Source organism: Xiphophorus maculatus, chromosome 12, assembly GCF_002775205.1.
Source record: "Xiphophorus maculatus strain JP 163 A chromosome 12, X_maculatus-5.0-male, whole genome shotgun sequence".
Classification (NCBI taxonomy): domain Eukaryota; kingdom Metazoa; phylum Chordata; class Actinopteri; order Cyprinodontiformes; family Poeciliidae; genus Xiphophorus; species Xiphophorus maculatus.
Genome location: NC_036454.1, coordinates 10,913,281 through 10,939,743, shown reverse-complemented (window position 1 = coordinate 10,939,743; position 26,463 = coordinate 10,913,281). Strand labels below are relative to the sequence as shown.

General features: G+C 34.9%; 2 protein-coding genes across 6 annotated transcripts in view; one reads left to right on the top strand and one right to left on the bottom strand.

Moving 5' to 3' along the window:
* Positions 1-104: 104 nt before the first annotated feature.
* On the bottom strand, positions 105-16,310 carry letm2 (leucine zipper and EF-hand containing transmembrane protein 2). 2 transcript variants are annotated; one of them, XM_005795013.3, is made up of 11 exons: positions 16,056-16,310; positions 15,193-15,261; positions 10,674-11,217; positions 8,912-9,055; positions 7,897-8,040; positions 6,657-6,860; positions 5,250-5,369; positions 5,052-5,171; positions 3,708-3,806; positions 2,905-2,973; positions 105-2,188 (listed from the first exon to the last, which is right to left on the bottom strand). In XM_005795013.3, the coding sequence occupies exons 2-11, from the start codon at positions 15,237-15,239 to the stop codon at positions 2,132-2,134; spliced, it is 1,548 nt and encodes a 515-aa protein (XP_005795070.2). In that variant the 5' UTR covers positions 15,240-15,261; positions 16,056-16,310; the 3' UTR covers positions 105-2,131. The 2 variants fall into 2 exon arrangements, with proteins under 2 accessions (XP_005795070.2, XP_023199759.1); XM_023343991.1 differs by lacking the exon at positions 3,708-3,806.
* A 3,223-nt stretch (positions 16,311-19,533) lies between these two features.
* The window catches only part of nsd3 (nuclear receptor binding SET domain protein 3), a 63,242-nt gene continuing 56,312 nt past the window's right edge, over positions 19,534-26,463 (top strand). For all 4 annotated transcript variants that reach the window (XM_023343692.1, XM_023343694.1, XM_023343693.1 and 1 more), the window contains exon 1: positions 19,534-19,876. The gene's annotated coding sequence lies outside the window, so the exon portion shown is untranslated. The remainder of the gene's footprint in view (positions 19,877-26,463) is intronic.

Sequence of the window (26,463 nt, the reverse complement as noted above, 5' to 3'; positions counted from 1 at the left end):
TTCTTTGTTTTTATATTAACTATATTTAATGAGTGAATGAAAACAAAAATAAAAAAGATGGTGAGAAGCTCCAATAAAGTTGAGTAAATGAATGAAGCAAAGCGTTGTAACGGGTTGTATAATTTCTTTAATTTCATGGATTCTGTTTCGTCGTCGTTTTGGGAGATAGAAGTCAGATAATCTGGACCACAGTTTAATTTCTGAGCCAACAGTTTCCAGACAGATGACGGCATGATGCAGAAAACAGAAATAAAACAAACCGACGAGGGGAAAAAGGCATCGAGGAGAAACGCTGCAACATCAAACCTGGTCTAGTTGCTGCTTTAGTTTCGTTTTCTCTCTACATCGTTAAACAACCTGGAGCTGCTCTTCTCATAATCCCATCTGAGCGAGAGATCCAGAGATTAAGTCACTGTTCAGGGGGAAAATGTTGGGTTTTAAATCTGGCAGCAGAGCGCACACGCAGCAAAGCAGCTGCAGTATGTTAATGCTTTTTTTATGTTTCACAGTTTTAAAAAAAAACAAAACTTTTTCATCAATATCAAAACCAATGATTAACACAGCAGGGATTCATATGGAATATCTAGGCTGGGCGATCAGTTTTTTTCCACTAATGGGTTTCCATAGATCAGTGATGTCAGTGGCCGTAGGCGGCCATCTTGTTTCACACCTTCGATTTATTTTAATTCATATCAACTCTACGACACAATATTAGGGCTGAGATTATTTTTAAATTACGAGAATAAAGTCGTAATTTTATAAGAACTCTAACATGAAAAATAAAAAAATAAAATGAGGAATGTTGAGCTTTTTGTGAAGTTTTACTTTAGGTTTTAGAATCTTTTAAACACATCAGCATCTGATTATTATCAGTGCAAACAACTAATGATAATGATCACATCAGATCTTAAACATTTTAAAGAGTTTTTCTGGTAAAAATGCATCTTTATTTTGCTAATATTCTGACTTTATTCTCATAATTAAATATTCTTGTAACCGGAGCTTAAAGCGTCAGTGTGCAACTCAGAATGGGTGATTGAAGTAAAAGACACTTTTTGAAAATATTTTCTGCAATTTCTTCTACATAAAAAGAAAAAACAAAACAAGATTACAATTAGAAGTGGCATAAAGAAGAAAAACATGAGATTGTATTTATAAGCCCTGCAGTCAACCTGCGGCCAAATAACTTTAAGCCTTCGGCACAAAACTGTTTGAATTTCTAGGATAAACAGAACAGAAATTATGATTATTATGCATTAATTTCAGGATTTGTGGAGAACAATGATGGGGTCAAAATGAAAATTTAAAAAAATGACTGAAGGAGGGAAAATCCATCTGTACATAATTTACTTGTTGCTGCCATAATAAAACTATTCCCTCCAGCACAAATATATGAACATCAAGAATATTCTCTTTATACGTTTAGGACAGGTCATCATTCTAGTGTTCAAAACACAAAACATACAACAAATATGCAAAAAATATATTTATATATTTATCTGTACGCGTTTGTACAGATTGTCCTTTCAGTGGTTTACTAGTGAAGACTGAAACGAAACAGTCAAATATTCAGGAGTTAAACTCCAAGTCTTCATTTGCTGACTGACATAGAAACTACGTTTCCCCCCCAATACAGAAACATTTGATTCCTGACATTCTGGGTGCAATTTAATACATTTCTGCTGAATATAATCTTCATTTTGGACGATAAGAACAGAAAACTGAAGTGGGTTCAGCAAAGTTTCTCTGGGGATTTTTTAAAATCAGCAAAATAAAACCGACCTGATAGGAGACAAAGTGCTCTGGCCTTTGCATAGCAAACTGTACAGAGCTGCTGCTTCTGTGGCGCAGGAGGAAAATATATATAATATTTACAAATTTACACACAAAGGAGGAAGGGGAACGGAAACGGGATTTCAGAGCTAAAGAACGACGGAGACGAGTCTGAACGGATCTGAACGCCTCGCCCAGATATGAGGCCAATGACGGAGTTAGCAGGGGTCAGCATGGCGAGCATGGCAGTGAAGCAACAAGCAGGGTCCAGACTGTCCCGGATCAGGGTCCAGACTGTCCCGGATCAGGAGCCAGATATGAACGCCAGGTCCTCCAGCTTCATCACAGCCGCTCCTCTTCACACGCCGTTGGCGCTCATCTTGCTCTTCTGGGACACTTCGGTCGCCGCGTTAGCCTGAAAAAATTAAATTATTCAATAAAGTTTCATCCCAGACTTTCAGGCTGGTTTCCAGAACAACATTAAAAATAAATAAAATATGGATTGAAAACTATCTGAAAGTTAAAGTGAGTTAGTGTTGGGCCGGACATTTGGAACAGAACTATTAATCCCACAATGGAGACAGTAAAATAAACTCCATTTAAAGGAGACATGATGGCGAAATAAAACAGTCGTTACATTTATGGCACAAATTCATTCTGAGATAATCAGATTTTAGTCTGGTCATTTCTGCCTATTTTAAGCTCCTCTCTGAATACCACTGAATGCTTTGAAAAGCATTAGTAGAGCCTCCTGCACAACCAATAAAAATGCCACGAGTGGTTTCTGAATGAAAAGTCAACAACAAAACATTTGCCTTATTCAGCACATACAGAGTTAAAACCAGCTGACCAAACATGCTGGAGCTCAGCTTTGGTTGCTAGGTAACAAGCTGGGATTTGGTAGGGTTGCTAGATAACAGTGCAGTGTAGCGTTACATTCTAGACATTTTTGAAATGGTTCATTTTCCAGACATCAAAAAAACAAACAAAAAAAAAACAACTTGTTGCCAAAAACCAGCTGTGTTTTTAGAAGCAGTTGAGACCCAAATGAAAATATAAAAACATGAAAAAACATGTAAATTTTGCATAATTGGTCCACTTTAATATAAAGATATGCAACACTGGTCTGACCTGAAGAACCTCAGCAGGAGTTAACGGTTTGTCCAGAACCACGGGGGCTTTGTCCCGCAGCTCCTCCACCTGCAGCAAACCCGGAGGAGGAAAATGTAAAGACGACGTAAACAAGGTCAAATTATTTCTGTCAAATTCTTCTTCTTATGCAGGTCTGTACATTTTTATTTTATATTAAATGGAGATTTAAATCGATGTTTTGTGTTTTTATGTTCCATAAAAGCTTCGTCTCATCTGAGGCCGACTTTAGAATAAATCATTAAAATCACAAAACAGGTTTAAAAAATGTTTCCTTTCAGTTACCAGTGAAGGGAACAGACACTGAAAAGTCATATTTTAACCGTTTTTAAGATTTAATTTTGCTTATAAAAACACAGAAGACGTTTTAGAAAAATAAAACTAATACTTCTATTAATCTTTCAAATTAATACTTGTCAAGCAACAAGTTAAAACTTTATGTAAATGCATGAAAGATGGTTAAATAGTGGTTAAGGTGTTTAAAATGTAGCAGACTCAAATCAAATTTAAAAGCTTAGAGTTTCCTTTTTCTGGTTTACAAATCAAAATGAGATTTATCTAGTAATTTGTTCCTGCATTAAAGTAAAATGGCCCACTTTTGGCTAAATGTTGAATTATTTTGAGGAATCTGGAAATAAATTCGGTTCAAAACAGAAAGATTTCATCAAACGTTTCAGTAAAACCGACTCCAGTTAGAAAATCAAAATCCTCCTTCTGGCCTAAACTTCACCGTCTCTTATTGCACAGATTAAATTATTATTTTATTATTTTTAGGAGCTGCTGACCGGTCTGTCTTTGATGATGACGGCCGGGTCTGCCAGTCGCTCCGACCCGGTGGCGGTCGGGTTTGCTGCTGGGTTTTCTGCAGGAGAAGGAGAAGCCTTCTGCAAAACAAAACGAAAATCTCCGATGAGACCAAAAACATCTCAGAGTTAAATTTTTATCTCTCAGAAATTTCTGTCGTTTTAAAGATTGAATTTTAGCACCACAAACAAAAGGTTTAAATCTTTCTTTCTAGAAATTAAAATTTAAAAGGAAATTATTCAACAATTAGCAACGTCAAGTCGTCTGTTTTTATGTAGAACAGAAAAGAAGATAAAATGTTCTGAAACCTGAAAACACCAACCACCAGAAACGTTTCTACCAGCTACGGTAAAATTAGGACTGAAACGATTAATCGATTATTGGAATAATGATAGACTAATTTAGGAAATTGATTAATCAACTGGAGTATACAAACAAAAAAAAAGGCCATCTGAAGTAAGAACACCATTTTCATGGCAGTAATTAAACCAAAACTCTACAAAAAAATACATTTTGTATTCAATATTTAAAAAATAAGTTTCATCCAGAAATTCTCAAGTGGGAGTTTGAGCTTCATTTGGTTCAGATTGTGTAAAAAATTTCTTTTTGCTGTGCAATTATGAATAGGTTAATCCAAAAAATAACTAGGCAGATTATCCCAACACTGGATTGATGTTAATCAAGCTGTTAAAAGTATTTTTTAGCTGCAGATTCATAGGTTACAACAAATGATCAAGTGTTCACTAAAATAATGCAAAGGTATTGTATTTTAGGCAATAAAATGTTTATTTTCTCATATAAAAAAGGAATTTATTTGTTTATCTGCATCCTTTTTAATATTAGATTAAAAAAAGACTTAAATGAAAGTCTACAGAATGCAGATTTTTATCAGATTAAAACCCTTTAAGTCTCAAATCTCCACCTGGATATTTTTGCTTATTTTAACTGTACAAAGTTATTTAAATGTCCTGTGAGTAAATATTTTTGCCCATCTCTCCACAACAACTGGAACTTTCAGTATCTAGCAGTTATTTACAATTTACCGTCTATTAAAAGAGTGTTTAATCAGATTAAAATGAAGAAAAACACGCTTCCTGCAACGGCGGGATTGAGATTACTGTAATAACCCGATATTGGCTGGAAAGTGCAACGGTTTCAGAAACCGCAAAGTATCACAGAGTTACGGTACCGCAAAGTTGGCTTGTAAAAGTGTGTCGTGGTTAGATACAGCCCTGCAATTCATCTGGATTAATAATCAGAATGGAACTCCCTCTAATCTTGGAAGCAAAGCGTTCTCTGCGGTGGTGCAGTGGTTTTGGTCTCACCTCTAGCTTGGGAACCGGCGGGATGACGGGCGGCTTTGGCTGGAGGTCGGTCAGGTACATGGCTCTGGAGAGCAGCAGCAGCGACGGAGGAACGTTCTCGTTCAGGTGGAGGTCGAGCCACTGAGCGACGGAAAACATTCATCAGAAACACGGAACCGCCTGCAGGCGGCTCAGATTACGATGTGCGAGCGCTGCTACCTGCTGCAGCTGCTGGCGGAGCTGATCGCTGGTCAGACCCAGAGAACGCATCCCACGACTGCGACACGCCGCCTGCAGCTCCGACACGCTCATGGCCGCCACGCCCTCCGCCGAGATCATCTGACAACGAGAGAAAACTGGAACCGTCTTTTCTTCATTACAAAAGATTCTCACACAATTTTAACTGATTTATAGTCTTGAAAGGTTTTAAAAATGTTTAGAAACACAGTTTGAATCTCTAAAGCTGCAAAATCCCTGTAGTTTTCAGTTCTGTTTTTATTTTCATTCAACTTCACATACAGAGTTTCACTGTCTAAAATATGCAAAGCATTAAACATGGCAGAACGACGCCTTTCCCAGGGTTCAAACGTTAAAATTCAAGAACTTTTCAAGCACTTTCAAGGAATGTTTTCAAACCTTTCCAGCACTTTGGAGAAAAAAAACATACACCCACACAAAATAATTTCAATTCACTATTTTATGACAATGCCTGTTAATTTGCTGTACGATAAATTTCCCCAGTAATTATTTAAATAAACAATAATGTGTAAGATTCAACTCTAGGAAAATAAACTTTAATTTAGTAAAGAAAACTTAAAACTGGAAGTAGAAAATGTTTTAAATATCTAAAATAAAATATATGGAAATATAGAACACACACAAACCAAACCAATAAATAAAATTAATCTGTAAACAAATTTTCCATTAAAAAAATATTAATCAGAATGGAAATTATTCTAATAATTTTAATTCATCATATAATTAATTGATTATTGTGAAAGATACCAATGTCTTGTGATCATATTCTATATTCTGCAGCAGGGACAAAGTCAACTAAAGTATAAAGTTCAATGTTTTGAATGTCACACCTTATACAAACTGACTGGTCTGAGAACAAAACACTAACAAAAAATAATAAATTGTTTAATGTATGAAATACAAGATGATCAATAAGTCACGGAGACATTAGGAATCATAAATATTCAAAATTCAAATGACCTTCCTGCTCAAATTAAACACGAGATACAAAGAAAGTCACATAGAAAATCCCCAAAAAGAGAAACTCTCACTATGTTTTCTGAAATTTCACAAATATAAATTATTTTGTTAATTATAACTGACCAGAAACAAGAAAAGTTTAATCGTTTTTAACTTCAGACAGTGAGAAAAAAAAAGTGTGCGTCTTTATAAGATGTATAAAAACATCTGGTTTCAAATGTAAACACCGTTTTCCAGATTTAGGTTTTTAATCAAATGTTGGATTGCACTTTATTTCAAACCTATGTATCTTGAATATCAGTACTTTTCAAACCTTGAAATCACTTAAATGAAATTCAAGGACTTCCAGCCTGACCCTGCTGTCCTGCTCTGACGGAAGCTAAATAATCCTGAGGTGTTTCGTCTCACCTCGTCGTCCGACTTGATGGCTCTCAGTTTCATCATCAGCTGGAAGCGCAGCAGGTTGTTGGTGCCGATGGGCTGCAGCTCCAGCAGTTTGCACAGAGCCACCAGCTGGGGGCGCTCCAGGTGCTCCAGGGTCAGCTCGTCCTCAAACAGCTTTGAGAAGCGGACGATCTCCTTCGTGGACGGCTGCTCGCCCGTTCCCCGAACCTAACACAGGAAATTTGATATTTAAGCTACAAACACACAAAAACCTCTTTAGTTCATGAAGAGGAGTAAACATATCAGGTTATATCATTTAGATATAAACATTTCAAACTAAATAAGCTGTCATTTATTTAGGGGTGTTCAAAGTGCGGCACGGGGGCCATTTGTAGCTCTTGGATTGATGATTTTGTGGCCCCACAACTGGAGTTCAAGAATGCTACAAATTTTTTTTTACTGAATTTTTTGATTTTTATTTTTAATCAGGGTAAAATTATTAGAGATGTAATTTTCTCACAATGGATATTGTTAAATACAGCACAATATTAGCCTTTTTAAAGTCAAACTGCTGTTATAAGTACAGCTAAATGTAACCAAATTTGCTGGAATGAAATCAACTTTTATCTAATTTATAAAACCTTTTTTAAATGAGAGTGTTTTGAATTTTAAAACTAGATGCCTGTGTTTTAACAAGGCAAATACACAAAATCCTTTAAGTTTTGGACTGAATAACATCCATTTCCAATAATTAAAAAAAAGCTATTTTATTTGTTGAGTTTTATTTATTTATTTTAAATTCTTGGCCAACAAGATATAAAGTTTTTTAGCAACCTGATGTTACCTCACCTGGAGTGATCCTGTTGGTGGCATTAAATGTCAAGTGGAGTCATGTGGAATAAATATTAAATAAATACACAAACTGCTTGACATAAATTCTGAATTATGTGAGCTTTGGGTTTGCCATAAGTCCACCACATGCCCTCCAGAACCCATAAACTTTCTCTGTAGGGATTAGAAACAAGCAGGTAGATCCTAAACATGTAGTAACTCTTCATCATCTTGCATTGCATTGGTATGGAGTGCTTTTAGCGCTTAGCAATAAAAAGACACGACATTCCTCTTGTTAAAGAGGAATGATGAAACTTTAGGAGGAATACATCTACTAGACTCCTAAATCAACTATAGATCCAATTCTTATGACGCAATAGTTTATTCTGCTGTGATGAAAGTAAAAAATGTTGCTGAAGTTGCTGTGTTTCACCTGCTGAACGTATTTGGAGAATCTCTGGGTCTCCTCCTCAATCTGGGCTTTGGCTTTGTTCCTTCGGGCCATTTCAGCGATGGTTTCCTGGAGGAACTTGGCCAGCTCCAGCTTCGCAGCCAAACCCTTCTTCTGCTTCTCCTCCTGCAGAAACAAAAACATTTATTACAATAAAAACTTTTAATAGTGTAAAAACAAACTGTTACAACTTAAAAACGTGTTTTATTCAGTGAAACTAAATGCTTTCACACACTAAAGTCAGACATTTGGTTTTATAAACCAACATCCTGCAAAATGTTTTAACTTTTCATATCTTATTACATTAAAGACCAACAGAGTTGATAAATGTTTTTTTAATAAAAAGACAGGCGAGCATTCAACCCCACTTTACTCTGATGACCTAAATAAAATCCACTGCAATTAATTAATAAAACAAATCATTAAAATAGGTTCAGTAATTTCCATTAAATATTCAGTTTAATTTATGGTTTTGGCTGTGTGTGTTTTTTATTTCTGTTTTACTTGATTGTTTTTCGTTCATTTATTTTGGATATTTAAAATGTTTTCTAGTTCCAATGTTAAGTTTTCTTTACAAGATCAAAGTTTCTTCTTACTGGAAACGTGAACCTGCACTATTACACTGTTATTTATGTTACTTTCTATCAAAACAACAACATTGTTGTTTAACTGATCTGCCTCTTTTCCAATTAAAACTAAAAATAAAACAGAATCATTAATAATGTTGCTATTGCTTAATCTTTTTCTGCTGCAGGTAAAGAGGTTTAGTAAATATAAGCTGCATTAAATGTTTTAAAAAAGCCAGAAGACAAAATAAAATATAAATATACTAAGTATTTTTCTTTAAATGAAACTTACATAAAAGCCTCTGCAGTCAGGATGAACATTTCATCCACACGTCTAAAACGTTTTCCGTCAAACTGAGACGTCTGAGTTACATAATCACAACAAGCCGTGGAAAGGTCACCGAGATCAAAGGGCGGACAGAAACACGAACCTTTTTAGACTCCGTCTCAAACGTCGATGGCAGCATTTCTGGAAACAGCTTGAGGAAGACGGGAAGCAGGAACTCCATAAAAGGGACGATGATGAACACCATGAAGGGAACGAGGCGGAAGAGGTCGGCACAGGTCCTCATCAGCTGCAAACGCAAACAAGACGACGCATCTGACCCGCTGCTCTGCTGACGGGAGCTCAGCAGCGTGTTTACATGCAACACGTGGCTTCCCTCTTACAAAATAAATCAAATCTAGATTTACCAGCGTTTACCCCAGTGTATTATAAGCCTGGCAGGCCACCAGGCTTTATTTGTGCCTCCACCAGGCTTAGCGTTGCTTATTTATGTATTTACTTATTTTTATGTTCGCATTTTTTAAGGATTTATAGTTGGTGTTCAGGTATTAATCTTCTAATCCTTTATTAACACATAATTATCAAGTGATATTTTCAAATTTCCTGTCAACTTAAAACATTTTTTAACTAAAAACACGACGGGCCGCTGGATGAATGACTGGCCTGTCATCCAACCGCCAGGCTTAGCAAGTTCTCTGGGGGAAACCTGGTTTACTGTGATCAGAATCTGCAGAGGGAAATCTGAACGGTAATAACAGGAGCAAACAAGAGTCGATCTGTTTCTTTTTTTTACTACAGATTTCTGCATCTAAACATAGAATAAAAAATGTTTACATTTTAGCATCATTTTACAAATTATACAAGTAACCCTGTCACAAAAAGCAATTAATTAATAAATGTATCAGAAATTTAAATTAGCTTGATTATTTCAATTCATAATATTTTCTGAAGGGCAATTTTGTACGGCTGAAATTATCGATCGATTATTATTAACTAATCTATCAGTTAACTGGAGTACACCGCCTCAAAAAAAGGCAATTTGCTGAAACAATATATTCAAAACTGTACAGAAAATAAACATTTTCTGCATTTAAGATGAGCATTTGTCTGTAACATTAATTTATATTCATCTTGTTCAATGTTACTGAATTTTAGGCAACAAAATGTTTATTTTTTTCCATTTTTAAAAAAGAATTATTTGTTTATTTGCATCTTTAATGTATTCCTAGCATTAGATAAAAAGGCTTAAATGGTAAAATGGAAAATCTGTAAAATGTGCCAATTTTTTATCCAATTAATCATCAGAATATTTGATAGATTAATCAGTTACCAAAATAATCATTACTTGAAGCCTTACAGCTTTAGGAAAAGATCATTTTAATTCTAGCCGACCAAATTTATCTTAATCAGATTATTAATTTTGCAAGTGCAGCAAGAAATGGACACATTTCTGAAAAGACTGAAATACAGTCGCTTTTTAAAACATTTTCTGTCTTTTGTTGTTTCTATTTTAGAAAAGATTATTTTAAAATCTTTATTTCTGATCCAATTCGCCCAGATCAAATTAAAGACTGCTCTCTAAAATTAAAGTGAAAATCTATTCAAGCTGATATCAAAAATTCCTAAAATAATCACAATAAGTCTTTAAAATTCTTGTTTTATAAATACAAGTCTCAATAGCAACTTCTAAATTATATTATAAAAGACAGATGGATGTTTGCAGATTTTAAAAATACAGAAAAATATATATATTTTTAAGATTTTCTTTTGAAAATGTTTGTTTTTGGGGAGAAACTAGTGATTTTATTGAAGATGTTGGTTTGAGTAGATGAAGCTGATCAGCTGATATCCAGAGATTTAAATCAGATAGATTGATGATGGATAATAAAGTGGATGCATTGTCTCACCCTCCTCCTCTCCCGGCGCGTCAGCACCTGTCCGTGCAGCAGACTCCACACCGTCCGCCCAGCGATCTTCGTGTCGATTCCCAGTAACCTGAAGCCATTGTAGTAATGCTTCAACTCGTCAACAATCCTCTGATACAGAGATTTTTTCATCATCGCCCTCTCCTGGGCTGGAGGAACGGCCGCTGCTGCTGCTGCAGCAGGCGTTGGAGCCGACAGTGGCTGAGAGTCCGTTACCATGGCGGCAGCAGCAGCAGCAGCAGCAGCAGAGTCTTTTTTCTCCCCGTCCTGAGGAGCTGCTGGAGACGTTTTGGTGTCGTCCTGCTTCACATCTTGAAGCCAAACGGCGGAGCTGTGCAGAGCCCGGGCGAGCAGGACCGAGCTGTCGCCACGGCTGAGGGAGTGGGCGCGGGCGCAGTGATGATGGCCGTAGCGGGAGTGTCTGGGAGGAAACGAAGACGAGGCGTGGCGGGGAGCGTCTACGCGCAGATACGATCTGGAGGACAGAGAGCAGCAGCTGTGCCTCTTGGACAACAAATACGATCCTCTGAGGACGGAAAAAGCATGAGCATGATCAATTATCTAAGGGTCAATCAATAAGTTTATTCACTCAATTTAGCAAATTTTATCAATAATGTATCCAATAGTTGTACTCAAGTAAGAGTAGAACTACTTCAGCACATTTTTACAAAAGTAAAAGTAAAAAGTAGCCGTCCAAGAATTTACTCAAGAATAAAAATGTATTTGGTAAAAAGTAACTGATCAAATTATCAATCATTTAATATTTAAACATCAGCAATTTTACTAAAGAGTAGAAATACTTCATAATAAAATTACTCAAGTAAAAATAAAAAGTACAGCGTAGTAAAAATATTCCTAAAAGTACTTTTTTCCCCCCAAAAAAGTTACTCAAGTAAAAATAATTGAGTAAATGTAACTAGTTACTACCCAACTCTGTTAATGTACAAACATTATCTTATAACTTTTACTCTACATGAGTGAAAATGGAGCAGGAAGAAGAAAAACCTTGTTGAAATCAGCCACCATGTTGTAATAATATAGATTTTTCCCCAGATAATTTTTTTATACCTGCATGCACTAAATTAATGATAAAAGTTATATCATATACAGTATATATATATATATATATATGTTATTTGTTCCAGTCTTTGGCAGATAAGAGAAATAAAAGCAATCGTGTAAATGAAAATGATCAAACTTGTTTTCATTATCAATGGACGATAGACCAACGTTAATACGGCCAATATCAGGTTTTTTTTAAAGTTTTTTTTTATTGATTCAATAAATAAAACTGGGCCAATATGAACAACCAATATTAATTTTACTTTGCCTTTTTCTTTTTACCCATAAAGGTGTCAAAATGGTAATGAAATATACAGTACAGACCAAAAGTTTGGACACACCTTCTAATTCAATGGGTTTTCTTTATTTTCATGACTATTTATAAGGCAAGAAATCCCACTTATTAACCTGACAGGGCACACCTATGAAGTGAAAACCATTTCAGGTGACGACCTCTTCAAGCTCATCAAGAAAATGCAGAGTGTGCAAAGCAGTAATCACAGCAAAAGGTTGCTACTTTGAAGAAACTAGAATATAAGGGGTATTTTCAGTTGTTTTACACTTTTTTCTTTAGTGCATATTTCCACATGTGTTATTCATAGTTTTGATGCCTTCAGTGTGAATCTACAATGTCAATAGTCAGGAAAATAAAGGAAACTCATTGAATTAAAAGGTGTGTCCAAACTTTTGGTCTGTACTGTACATATACTATTGATAAATATTAATATAAGATATCATTATCGGCCTAAATCTTTATATCGGTGCCTTATTAGTTTCAATGTATTCAGGTTTATTGTTCATTGTTACAGTTTTAGTTATATCAACAGTAAATATTATTCAATGACTGTTTTATGAACTTCATATATATCTACATATGAAGTTACAAAACATAAAAAACATTAAAGACAGCTGATTTTCATTTAAAGAAGAATAGTTGATAGGTTCTGTTTATTTAATTAGGTCTAGTTATATAAAGATTTCTCTCAAACTTATCAGAATCCAATAAAAAAAAAAAAATAAATGTTCCACAAAGAAAGGAACCTTGTGGACAAGTAATAATACTAACTAATTAGGCAATAATAATCAAATTAGTGCATCATAATTTTGCTTTTTCATTAGTCATTTATCTGCACAAAAAAAATCATCACATTTTTTTATTTATCATGTAAATATTTTACACTTTTATAACACAAAATTATCCTAACACTTTGCCTTACTACAGCTTAATGCAGTGGAACATAAAACCATGTATTTATTTAAAAGTTTGTCTTAATCTGGTTCTTCTTGTGTGAACTCAGAAACGTCGTCTGGGCTAATCATTAACTTTCTGTCTGAACGTCGAGTATTTCTGAGCCTCGATGTTCCTCGACTTTCTCTGCAGCATTAATGATTTGCCAAGAAGGAAAAACGAGCCGCTCCTCTTTGTGCAGAACAGAAAAACCATCTGGCAGTCAGGAATAGACAAACCCGGCTAGCGAAGGCAGCAGGACATGAATCCAGAACCCAGAAGCAGATTTAGACAAACTAAAACATAACTGCAAACTTCAGTTTGCAGTTATGTTTACCCTTTCTGGGTAAAGGAATCTTGTTTTTAGAGGCAACAGAGCCGGTTCCAGTATCTATAAGTAAGTATTTATATTTTCAAAAGGTTTTGGTGAATCATCTCACCACATTTTGAACCACTCCTCTTCACCTCTTTCTAGGAAACACTTATTCTGTCTCGGAAGTGATTTATGGTTTCAACGGTGATTAATGCTGTTGTTCACCTCAACTATGCCTCTTTGTTTAATTATAATTCCAATCCGTACAGTCAGATACTTTAATAAGAGACACATTAATGCTTCCTGAGAAAATATATCTGATCAAACAACAATGATGATTTGGTAAGTTAAAGTTTTAGACTGTATTAATACTAATGTATATATTTTTTAAGACCACATCTGACATTAAAATATTAACTTCAAGGCCTAAGAACTGAATAAAGATGAACCAAAACAGTACTCGCTTTCTAAATATTGCAAATGTTTTGATTTAGTAGTTTTAAATATTTCATTTCTTTTCTATCATTATATTTACTGTTCATGTCTTCATTTAAATTAACTTGTATCGGTCCTTCTAGGGACAGGTGACGCGAATTAGTTAGCTAAAGCTAAAAACATTGTGATGCTGCCATTACGTTGTCCTGATCCGTTTCTTCTATCTGCCCTTATCAAATAATAAAAAATAAATAATAAATAGAGTTATTATGGTTTGAATAGGGTTCCTAATCTGTGACATTTAAAAAAATTTAGAAGATGAAAATACGGCGTCATAAACATCTTCAGTAAATTATAATTTCATTGATTTATAAGAAATTAGCAAAAGGGGAGAACTGATGGAGTCAAGAAGACAAAAGCAAACTACATCACTTTAAACGGATGATAAATCAATCTTATCAATTAATCAAATTTTTGGTTTTTGAAGACTGAATTTTTATAAAATCTGAATTTTTTTCCAACATTGCACTCCTCAAGTTTCCAAAGGTCAGAGTGACGACAGCACATCTAAAACCTGTCATATTGTTTAACAAGCTGTTTTACAGCTTCCATTTATTTCTACTTTCAATTCAGGTCAAATTTACAACAAAGTATTAGAGCCAGATTAAAATTTTAATTTCTAGAATACAGTTGTGATAGTAGGAGAATAAAGTAGTAAGACAATAAAGGATTACTTTTACCACAATAAAGTTGTAAAATTAGTAGAATAAAGTTGTAATTGTATAAAAACACCTGTACAAAAAAAAACCTAAAACGAGGAATATTGTGAGGTTATACTTTCGTATTGGTTTTACAGAAAGAAATACTTCATTTTTTAACACCAGCATCAGGACTTTGAAAAAATCATGCAAACGACTGAATCTATTACAAAGAAAGAATGACATGGACCGAGCTTTTTTCTAATTAAAACAACTTTTTCCCATAATTTTAAAGACGTTCTTTTGATAAAGTTACATCTTTATTCTGCTAATATTCTGACTACATTCCTGTAATTAAAAGATTATTGTAGCCTGGCCCCGATAGTCCAATCGTACAACTCACAGAACATATGATGAAAATAAAGCAACGTTTAAAAAACATTTTCTGCCAATTGTAATTTCTTTATTAAAACAAAAAGCGGAAAAAAAAGTCCTACTTTAAATTCTGTCAACTTTTAGCGACCTTTCTCTGTACAGTAATCTCATATCTGAAAAGAACCAGAGCATCATGTTCTGTAATCTTACACAATGAGAATCTCTTCTGCATGAAAGTGAATGCAGAACCCACACTTCGCTCTGACTCTGTACAGACTACTCCCAGTTGTTTGTCACTGTTTACCCTGGTGATGAGTTACATGCCCTACTCTCTCCACTGCGGCGGTCACAGTTTACAAAGCACAGGGAAGTGTTAGTAGTCTTATTTACCTTGATCTGGTGACTGCCAGGAGCACCTGGTGACTAAAGACTGCCATTGCAGAGTCAGATCACGCTGTTCTGTGGAGGTTCACATGGAGACGGAGAGCATGCAGGGGTCAAGTTACAGTTCATGCATCAGCTGAGAATTCAGTTCCACAAGAAAACAGTAGCAATATCCAATCAATCACTTTGACAGTTTGGTAATACAGCTAACTGCACAAAACGTTTGACAAACACACAACTAAAAACTAAACGATTATAGGTTTACACATCATTACATAACAGATGTCTACCGTGTAATTAAACACCCATCTTACACATGCATGTTATTGTATTTATTCAATGTTAGAAAAGTAAATATAAACAATATAAGTGCATACAGAGCTTTGTTTATCTGCTAAACAGTGAAACTTTTGACATGACGCTCCGCGGAAAGTCCGCAACATTTTGGGAATTTTCCACTGACGTTCCTACATATACTTTTCAGCGCGATTTAAAAAGTAAAACCTGTCAGCAAACAAAGAAGGACGATACAGAATCACGCCATTCGCTAAGCTAGCCGGTGTTGTGCCGTAAAAAACACACCGGTTCATCGTGGGAAAACGCTTTAAAACCATTTGTTTTAGCGAATTAGTAAAATAACTAATTTCACTAATTAAATATCAAAAATGTCGTAGATTACAATTTAAATAGGAGAAACATGATATAAAACCATTTTTAATATGCTAACTTATACATATGTTGTGCCATTTATCATGGCTGTCAGAGGTGTTGTGCCGAAAAGTGCACCCCAGATTGATGTGCACCTCCTTAGCTTAGCCTTAGCAGACCGTTGCTACAGCTATTTGTCAGCTGAAATGGAGTCCACTAACCTCCAGCGTCAGCGATCAAGCTATGGCTACCGCTGCTGACGGGGCGTCGTAAGGCTTCTCGGTGAGACGTGGACGATATTATCCATCAAAAAACAGACTGGAGATGTGAACGGAATTCGTGAAAGAAATGTCTGGTGTAATGATAAACCCATTTAAAGTGGGTTTATGCTTTAAATCGTCTGCGTGAGCGTCGAGTTTCTGTTTCTAAGCATTGTAAGCAGCAGCCTCCCCAGGCGGCTGCACATAAAGGTTCACGTTGAGCATGCGCAAATATTTGTGGAGCTGAGCTAACAAAGAACGTCTATTTAAAAAAGAGTACTTACTCCCTGTGTTGTTGTTGTTGTTTTTTTGTTGTTGTTTTTTTACTATAACGTGCAAACTGTATCAACATAAACTGAAGTGTGTCTGATATTTAATCAATAATTCAGATGTGATATGTGAAGTCAGCCATTCTGAGCATCTGCCCTTAATAAATAGTACTGAAGACACTGAGATTTCCAAAAATCTGAATCTTGACTGCACCCTAATTAGGATTAAGGTACATGTTACACACTTGGGGATGTTAACATAAAGAGAATATTAAAATCCCGTTTTTACAGGGTTATCAAAGATAAAACATGATTTGTCTAAAGGAAATATTGAACCAATAATTAATAGCTTTAAGAAGTTGTATCTTGATTTCTGTAGTGTATTTCTTTCTGGAATTATCAAAAAATGTTTGCCACTTCACATTTGACTGGAAATTTTATGTGTTTCGTTTTATTATTCAGCACTTTGATCAGCATTATTGTTTGTAAAGCACTTTATAAATAAAGCGTTATGATATGAATCATTTCATCTAGCGCCCGCAAGACTGAACATTTAAGATGATTAATGAGGAGTTCGGTTCGCAGTTCCGAAAGGTCGATGCAGAGTGAGACGTCTGGCATTTCACGACCTCTGAGCTACAGATCAGCCGAGGAGGTTGAGAGAGCCAATCAGAGGCGCTGTTGCAAACGTAAGCGGTGTATTTACGAGGTTACGTGCTACTGTAATTGATCTGGATTTAAAATTGTTTATGCATATTTTAATTGCTGTCTTCTGCTTTTAGTATGCTTGTAGTTTTTATGTTCGTGAAGCGTTGACCAAATCAAGTAAAACACACATCCCACATCATCCTTCCGCTCGAATGTGTGAAATCTTTTCCATTTGTACGGCAAGCAAATGTGTCATTTAATCCTCAGTAGATTCCCCAAACCAGTTATGTTGACATCATACTAATTTAGTTTTAAATATATCACAAATTTAAACGGTTTCTGATATTTCAGTAGAAGAAAAAGCAACCGCAAAAGCAATTTTATATAAAGTCAATATATCTTTATAAACATCCAGTGTTCTTTCCATGGGAAGCATAACATCATAAATCACATATTTATAATTGGCGTGAGTAGCATTGAATTAATTTCAAACATCTCCGTGATGACAAGTAAGTAACTTGATAGGGTACAATGTATTGTAATGTATTATTATTTTTATTATTAAATAAAAATAATTTAATTCATGACAATGTGATTCTCATTAAACAAATATTTACCATTACCATACCACAGCATACCACTTCTATTTATAAAAGCACTTTAAAATAATTTAATATCTACAAAGTGCTGTACATATGCACAGTAATAAAAATAGACAAGTTAAACAGAGGTAAGTTAAAATAGACTATTAAATCGTTATAATAGAGTCTAAACCTCAGGATGTGCAGAAGGCTTTAGTGAATAAAATTGTTTTTAAATTATTTTTAAGCTCAGAAAGTAAAGAGGAAAGCCTATCACAATTTGGGGAACAGCTACAAAAAAGCCCAGACTCCTCTAAGCTTCTGTTTGGATTTATGCAAATCAAGAAACTTAATAAGATTAATAAGCACTTGTTAAATCTTAAATTTAATGTTAAAGGAGCTCTTATTTTCATTCATTTATTGATGGATGGATGGATGGATGGATGGATGGATGGATGGATGGATGGATGGATGGATGGATGGATGGATGGATGGATGGATGGATGGATGGATGGATGGATGGATGGATGGATGGATGGATGGATGGATGGATGGATGGATGGATATTTTTATGTTCTTCCTTTATGAAGTGTCCTTGTTGTACAACCCATAAAAAAATAAACCCTTTATTACTGCAAATTTGACTGCAGAAGCCATTTTGATTTTTGGACACAGGTTGGCATGGAGATCTCCTGATTTAAAAGTTGTAACTTTGGCGTGTGTCTTATTTGACTCCATAAACTTTACTTTAGTTGTGCTGCCTTTTTAATACTGATTACACAATATTCAGTGTCGACAAATGTCAGTTACCAACAAAAACAAAAAGATACACCATCTGATCACAAATAATAATTACTGATTAATCAACACACATATATGTATTTATCTAATCTGCTATCATTGAATTTATGGCTGAATGTATTCACACAAAGAAGTAAACAAATTGATATAAAAAATACCAACATTTTCAATTGTCTTGTACAGTGTATTATTATTATTATTATTATTATTATTATTATTATTGTTAAATTTGTTTTTATGTATATTGTTTTTAACACTTTTAAGAACTTCTTTGGAATTTTTATACCCGATGCTGCTATTGTACTTGAATTTTTGGGGAAAATAAAATCTGTTTCTATTGTATATTAAAAGAAAAAAAAAACTCTGCCTAATGAACACTAATTACAACTTCAGATTGGCTGAAACAAATATTCATGTGTAGTGCTCAGATAAAAGTTAGCAGAATGAGCTAATTTTGCACATGTTTTATAGAAAAAACAGTGATTAATATTGTTAGATACTTAAAAATATGTTACATTGAAATATAAATTATTTGACTTCTTTTAATTGTATGTTCAGTGAATTTTTTGAAGCCTCTAACGGTCCAACTAGTTACATTTACACAATTACATTTATCTGAGTCAGTTTTTTGAAAAAGATTTCTGGGTTTTACCTCCCACTGAATGAAAAACAAAGACACAGACACACGTTTGCAGTTTATGTTAAAGTTTCATGAGTTTTTTTTTATTGAAAGATTTGGAGAAAAAATATGTTTTGCCTGATTTTGTTATTTTTCATTACTTATTTGAATTATTGTCATTTTTGTCGTTAAAATACCAAAGTTTCCACTTAACTTTATATTTTGGTCCATCTGATGATGAAATATTTGATCTCATTACTTGAGTAAACTTTTCACCAAATACTTGAGTAATTTCTTGGATGGCTACTTTTATTTCAGTACAACATCTGGGTACTCTGCAACTTTACTTGACTGGCGTGACGTCACCCACACATCCGGCGTTTCAAATTCCGTGCTGAACGGAATGCAGCGATAAAAAAAAAATAAAGTAAAGATAGGAGCGCTATTGGATTGTATGGTGCGACGGCCTGCCATACCCTGAACCAAGCGGGACTTAAAAGCGATATTGCAGAGCGCTTTTGTGAAACTAAAGGAAGAGGACGCCAGAGATGAGCATTAAGAAGGCTGGAGGGGCGAGAATTAGACGTGTCTTTCTCCGACGGGGTTCCGACTAAATGCTGGGGTCTCGGCACCGACGAAGAGCCAGGCTTTGGGATTGGATAGCGACCAGATAGCGTAACAGCACCCCCGCCCCCCGTCATCATCTCCTCTGTTGAGAATTGCGTTAAAAAAGGAAAGGCCTGAGCTTTGTCAACATTACGGGATTAATATATTTTTTTATTTTTTGATTTTGTCCCCCCCTCCTTTAGATTAAGAGGAACGGTTGCAGGCTGGTGTATGTGTTTAGAATGGGACACGCTGAAGGTATTTGCATCTTTATTTCTCTGTTTTACCCGCATCTTTCGGCTCGGGATCTAAATCTGTGCTGCCCCTTTGCTCTTCCTCCGGAGCGACAAGCGTGTTTGGCGTGTCTGCGCCGTAGTTAGCCGTCCCCTCGCCTCCTCACGGGCGGGTATCGCTGGTTTCGGACACATTTTTCGCTCCGAAACGCCAGTGATGGAGGTTTAATCACGGCAGACAATTTGATTTAAAGGGGCACAGGCAGCCATATTAGGAGTGCAGCGTTAGCCAACATTAGCATCTCCTTTCATCTTTCCCATGTTTGCCCCGCATTACTGAACAACAGGAGACGCCTAGCTGTGTGTGTCTGAATATTAAAAGGCATTTATTGGTTTTATGTTGTGATTTTCATCTCTATAAACCCCCAACATCTTCATATTTTGATCCGTTTGATGCCCGGTAGCTTGATGCTAACATCGCAGGCAGCTAAAGCATCATTCAGTGAAATATGTGTGTTTTTTCCGAGTGCGCAGTCGTTTTGTGATGAAACCAACACATTTATTGCCAGCTGTTATGATTCACTGCATCGTTTGTGAGCGAAATGAATCCCCTGAATTGATGTTGGTGGCTTTTGACCGCTAATCGACACCGTATGGATGTTTACATTATTTACCTTTCGGTTGCTGAGGAGCCTGTGTGTGCGTCCACACGTCAAGTCACATTGAGTGGATCAGTCCATTTCACTTCACACTTTTAAACCTGATTAATCGATCATCACAGATATTAGATGTGTTAAAGCAGCTGCCGTGAGAAAGCTCTTTGTTTTGTTTGTGGAAGCTGGTATCCATGCGTTGGTGTTGATGGGATTAAATGCACAAAAACAAAAGCCTGCAAAAGCCCCCAATGATCAGTGCATTAAACCTAAAATTAGACTAAATGTTTAATGTAAAAATGTAATGTTGGTTGACAGGATTAACCATATAATATCTGCAAGTATCTAGCATGCAAGCTTCAAAATTTAACCTGCCTTTTTTTAAAATTAGAGTTCAGGTTATTACTAGAAATGATCTGATCTGTATTTTTCTGGTTAACACCGATTCCTGGTTTTCTTTGAGATCTAGCAATTTCATTTAATCAGAAATTGGTAAAGTACCCAAATATTGTTCACTACTTCAACATAATTTCACTCAAGTGAAAGTAAAAATAAAGAAATTACTCAAAATATTTTGTAAAATGCTACTTCATTAGTGAGTTCTTAATCATAAGATTTGATTTAATGGTTGGAATAAATGTCACCAGGCAGACAAAAATGGAAAGTTGTGTATAAATTCTGCTATTTTAAAGACTAAAATGAATACAAATAGATGACATAGCTGCAAAAAAGAAATCAAATCAGAAGTACTACTATCCAAATAATATTTTTCCAACATTAAGCTTATGAAACCAATACTTATATCAACACTTTAATGTATTTTGGTCAAAATATGCTTGCTCTTTATTTATTTTCCTCAAAATTACCCAAGTAATTGTAATTGAGACTGCATCTAGTTACTACCCACCTCTGCATTTAAGATTAGCTACTCTTTGTTAATCTGTGTTGCAAGGTTTTCCCCAGAAAACTTGCTAAGCCCGGTGGTTGGGGCACTCGGGGCGTCATTCATCTTGTGTTTTTGTTAAAAAATATTTACAATTGACAGGAAATTTGAAAATACCTCTTGATAATTATGTGTTATTAGAAGATTAATATCTGAACAGCAACTATAAAGTCTTAAAAAATGCAAACATTTTTTAAAAACTTAAATAAATAAGCAGTGCTTAGCCTGGTGGGGGCACAAGTAAAGCCTGGTGGCCCACCAGGCTTATAATACACTGGGGGAAACTATGAATGTTGGGAGAAATTACAGTTAACATAGCAACCCAATAAATAGAAACAAAAGAAAACAGACACAAAAGAGAAAGATGTGCTGCAGTTCTGTGTTTCTTTCCAGCATAAACCCAAACAACTTAGTAGATTGTCCATTTCTAAGGCATGTGTTACAAATGGGTTTTTTCACAATTTTAAACCATTGTTGTTGTTTCCAAGACAACTTTCATATACGAATGGGAGCTGTCTTCAAAAGGACATTTCCAATTAATTAATAACCCTCCAGGGATATGATGTGCGTCTGCTTTAATAGCTGATTATTTAAAGTAACTCGCCGTTTACTGTAGGTTAATGTGGTGACTGGACTCCACTTAACGTCCACCATCAGGTCACTCAGAGTCATTTCGGATTTCTCATATTTTATGAGCCGAAATGAGGATTAAAACCAGAGTGGATGTGAGGAATACTGTATTTTCAGATGTCATAGCATTAAACTTCAGCATTTTAATGACTATTTATCTCCATAATTCATTTGAAGTACAAATTAAAAAAAGAAACGTATGCAATAGCTTATTTACATGGGGGGAAAAAATGGAAGTTGGAGGAGGTGAAATGGTGCAGCGAGTGTAGAAACTGGTGAAGGGCAGAACTTTCAGCCATTAATTTGAATGGAGACAAAAAATAAAATCCTGAAAAATCTACCAAATATCAATCAAGTTTGAAATTTAACAAATTAAAAACATATATATATATATATACAGCTCTGGAAAAAATGAAGAGCCCACTGCACTGAATCCCATAGAAAACCTCCTGGTTTTTCTATCAAATATTGATTTCTGAACTCTTCCTGAGTGAAAACATTAGTATTGTTGTTTCTAAATCAATATGAACTTGTTTTATTTGCATTATTTGAGGTCTGAACCCACTGAATCTTTTTCTTTATTTTGACCATTTCTCATTTTCTGTAAATAAATACTAAATATTGGTTGGAATTTCAGAGACATGTTGCTAGTAGTTCATAGAATAAAAGAACAATGTTCATTTTACCCAAACATATACCTATAGAAAGTAAAGTCAGAGAAACTGATTATTTTTAAGTGGTATCTTAATTTTTTTTTCAGAGCTCTTTTGCTGTCAGCTTGGTTGATATTTGGCAGATTTTTTTTAGCATTTTATTTTTTGTGCCTTTATTAAAATGAACAGCCAGAAACTTGTCATTTAGTGATCAATTGAGCCACTTGTTATGTACTTTGTTCTAATTTAAAATCTAAGGCATTAATTTACATTCTGGCTTTCTTTTTCATGTTAACTGGCGTTCAGTGCCTTCGTAGCACCAATCAGGGGTTTTCTTCTGACTCGCATCTTCACTGATTCAGATGTTTTGTCTGCAAAACATTAAAAAGAAAATGTGCTGAAAAAATTTAATAGGCAAGATTTTTTTCAATTTCATGTCTCAATTTTTAATAAAACTTAAAAGAAGACCGTCTAAGTTGCTGCTGGTTTATTCTTTTAGGAGGAAAACAATAAGACTTAATACTTTTGATGCATTTAAAGGGGCGATTTCATATAAAGTTGATGGTTTTGTGCCTTACATTTACATAATAATGTTATTTCCTCATCAAAAACATACCTGGAGTGTTGCTCTGGAGTGTTCGTGCATGTTTTAGAAATCCTTTAATCTCCATGGCAACCATTCAGCTGCGCAAAACACCTGGGTGGATCTAGCTCCGCCTTCGAGATACAGCTCTTCCTCAGAGCTGCAGTTTCTTAGCTTCAGAGCTTCCGCTTCACTGAGTGACTCCTTCAGACTAGCCAGCAGCAATTAGCAAACATTTGCTAATTGCTGCGCATCTGCTGCGCTCGATGTACAAGTTTCTTCTCATTGTAACGCTGGTAAAAACTTTGTTAAAGGGTTAATAGAGGAGTGATGTTGTGATGACTTCCTGAAGGCGGAGTTTTACAACCAGCAGGAGTTTTTAAAGAGACAGAGGCCCAATTTACAGGCGTTAAATTACCATATCAAATTTCCTTTAAGTCATATTTGATATATGTAGCCTTTTTATAACTACTGAAGGTGACAGTTAATTACTTGTGGTATAAAATGACACTTTGTGCCTGGAGAACACATAATACTGCCACTTTAATGAATACGGGAAACAAATCTGAACTGCTCAAGGGGAAACTTTTCTTCTCAGATTCCTGGCAGATAGATTTGTGCATCTCTGGTTCACATCTTTTCCGACTTCACATCCCAGTTGAACATGTTTTGGTTGCAAGTTGGAATACCAGTGGGATTTAGTGACTCTTGTGGCGCTAACTATGTTTAGAAGTACCAGCCAATGCTGACGTGTTCCTCTCCATTTTGTTTTGTTTTTTTGAATTTATTTCTATGGCTTAATATTATCACCTGATAACAACTGATACAGCACACTGTTTTCATCCAAGAAAAAATAGTTTATTACACATATATAGAATTACTAGAACATTTACAACTTCTGATAGAACAAGCGAAATGCCTAAAAACAGACATCCAAATAAAAATGTTAATGTTCCCAGTGATTCAGTTTAGTAGAACAGCGTTGTGTTACATCCTGCAGTAATTTATGTAATAACTGATCTTGGACTGAGAACGCTGATTGTCCCTGCATTTTCTTCACTTTTTGACTCTACAGTCCCACTTACCTCAGCGTTTGTTATCACACATTCATTATTATATTTTTGTATTAACTTAGGCCCATCATACATTTAAATATTGTTTTAATAAAGGAAAAATTAAGAAATGATCAAAACTCATCAAGTGATATTTTTGAAGAATTGGTCAGTGATTCCACTTCACTTGTTTCTGATCAAATATGTTTAAGGTTGGCTTGTATAATATCATTAATGGCTTTATGACATATTGACCCCAAATCATAGAGTATTATGACATTTATGATAACATAATTGTTGAATAAACATTTTAATTTCTTTGGTAAATAAACGGGAACTTATTGAATGGAAACACTTTTTAACATGAGCATAAAACTTTAGTTTGGATTTGAATTTATTTCATTAGGGACAAATTAATTAATGCCAGATTTAAAAACAAAATAAATACAACACACAGCAAATTGCAAGAAATGATTAATAGTGGTACAAATGAATAATTATAAGAAACCAGCCACACCCATAAAACAATTTAAACATTTCTTAATTCAAACATGTTTTGAATCGAGTATCTGAACTCTGATACTTCCTTAATTTCCTTTTGATTAAGATACATTTTCAACTCCTTCTGTTTATGTATAATTTAATGTTGGGAAATTCTCCTGCTGCCATAAAGACTTTTGAGTTAATTTTCTGCAACCTCTTAATGCTGTTAGATAAATTACTGTATCATCTGGATACAGTTTGAAGTTGGCATCTTTGCAGATTTTAGGTAAATACTTGTTATTTACCTAAATATATTGCAGTCACTAAATAAGCAAGTTGTTCAGTGAAGTTTGCAACTGGGTTCTGTCAGGCTACGTGCGGCCATATCGGATACTAAACATAGTTCTGTTCGGCAACCATTATCAAAGTCACAATTCCGACTTCTTGTTGTATTTCTAACTAAATCACATTTCTGAGTACAAATGGAGTGCACCACATCAAAGGTCATTTTGTTTAAATTTCTTGCCGTCTTTATCATTGTAACACCTACAGCCGCACATTATAGTGAATCATATTTGCGACTGTCATTGCAGTCAGCTGCTCAGGATCAATATTTAGTTGGCTGATAGGTTTTAAAGTGGTGTTCGTTCTGCATTTCAGTGCTTACAGATTTTAGTGACTGAGAAAGTTCAGAGTGAGAGGTAGTGTCTAAATATTCAATAATAATATCACAAATGCATGTTTTCCTAATAACATCCACTGATTATTTTTTTGCATTTTTTGGTGGTTTTATAGTTTTATCAGTGTAATTTTGCATTTATACACATGAAAACGCTCATTACTTCTTCATCAACGTGAGATAATGTCAGAAAATCCAATAATTATTTGATTCAGTCTTTGAACACAAACCATTCAATCAAGTATAGTTGGAAATGACTCTTGACGAGTTTAATCTAATGCTTCAAAATCACTTCAACTGTTCCAGTTCTCAGAAAACCAGCGGTAATTCGTTGTCCTCAGGGATAAACTGCTGTTAAGGTCACAAACTAATTACTGTGCATTTCTCTACATTTCATTCATTCCAAGCCAAAAGAATAATGGTACATGTTGACTTTGCACGTTGTTGTGTGTTCAACTAATTTGATCAAATGTAAACCATTAGAGGTGCAATTCTATCGCCTTTTCATCATCAGTCAGAATATTGAGTTTCAAAGATGTTCCTGTTGGTTTTATCCAACGTTAAACTCATTATTTCTGAATTTTGAGTGTAAATGAAAACCATTATAAAACTTTTTCACCTCCACCATTTGGGGAATAATCTAATACTTTAGATTATATTAATCCAGTAGCTTCTGAATAATTTGTTGGATAAATGGCACAACAAATGGTGTGAATAGAGCTGCAGTGATCAGACTTTTGCAGGCTGATATTAATAACTGTATCATGTAAAAACTGGCATGACCATTTCAATCTTTTCAGTAAAACATCCTGAAACACCTTGTGAGATTTGCTGTCACCAGTGCTAAAAATATGCTTCCTGTATGGGCAGTGAGCATCTTCTGCACAGACCAAATGTATTCTTTCAAAGCAGAATTTTCATATTTCAAAATATATT

Coding starts and splice junctions, on each gene's coding strand:
- letm2 (XM_005795013.3), bottom strand. CDS start 15,239: ATGGCAGTCTTTAGTCACCAGGTGCTCCTGGCAGTCACCAGATCAAG. Junction 8,041..8,911: donor TTGAGACGGAGTCTAAAAAG/GTTCGTGTTTCT, acceptor TTGTTTCTGCAG/GAGGAGAAGCAGAAGAAGGG. Junction 2,974..3,707: donor TCATCATCAAAGACAGACCG/GTCAGCAGCTCC, acceptor GGTTTGCTGCAG/GTGGAGGAGCTGCGGGACAA.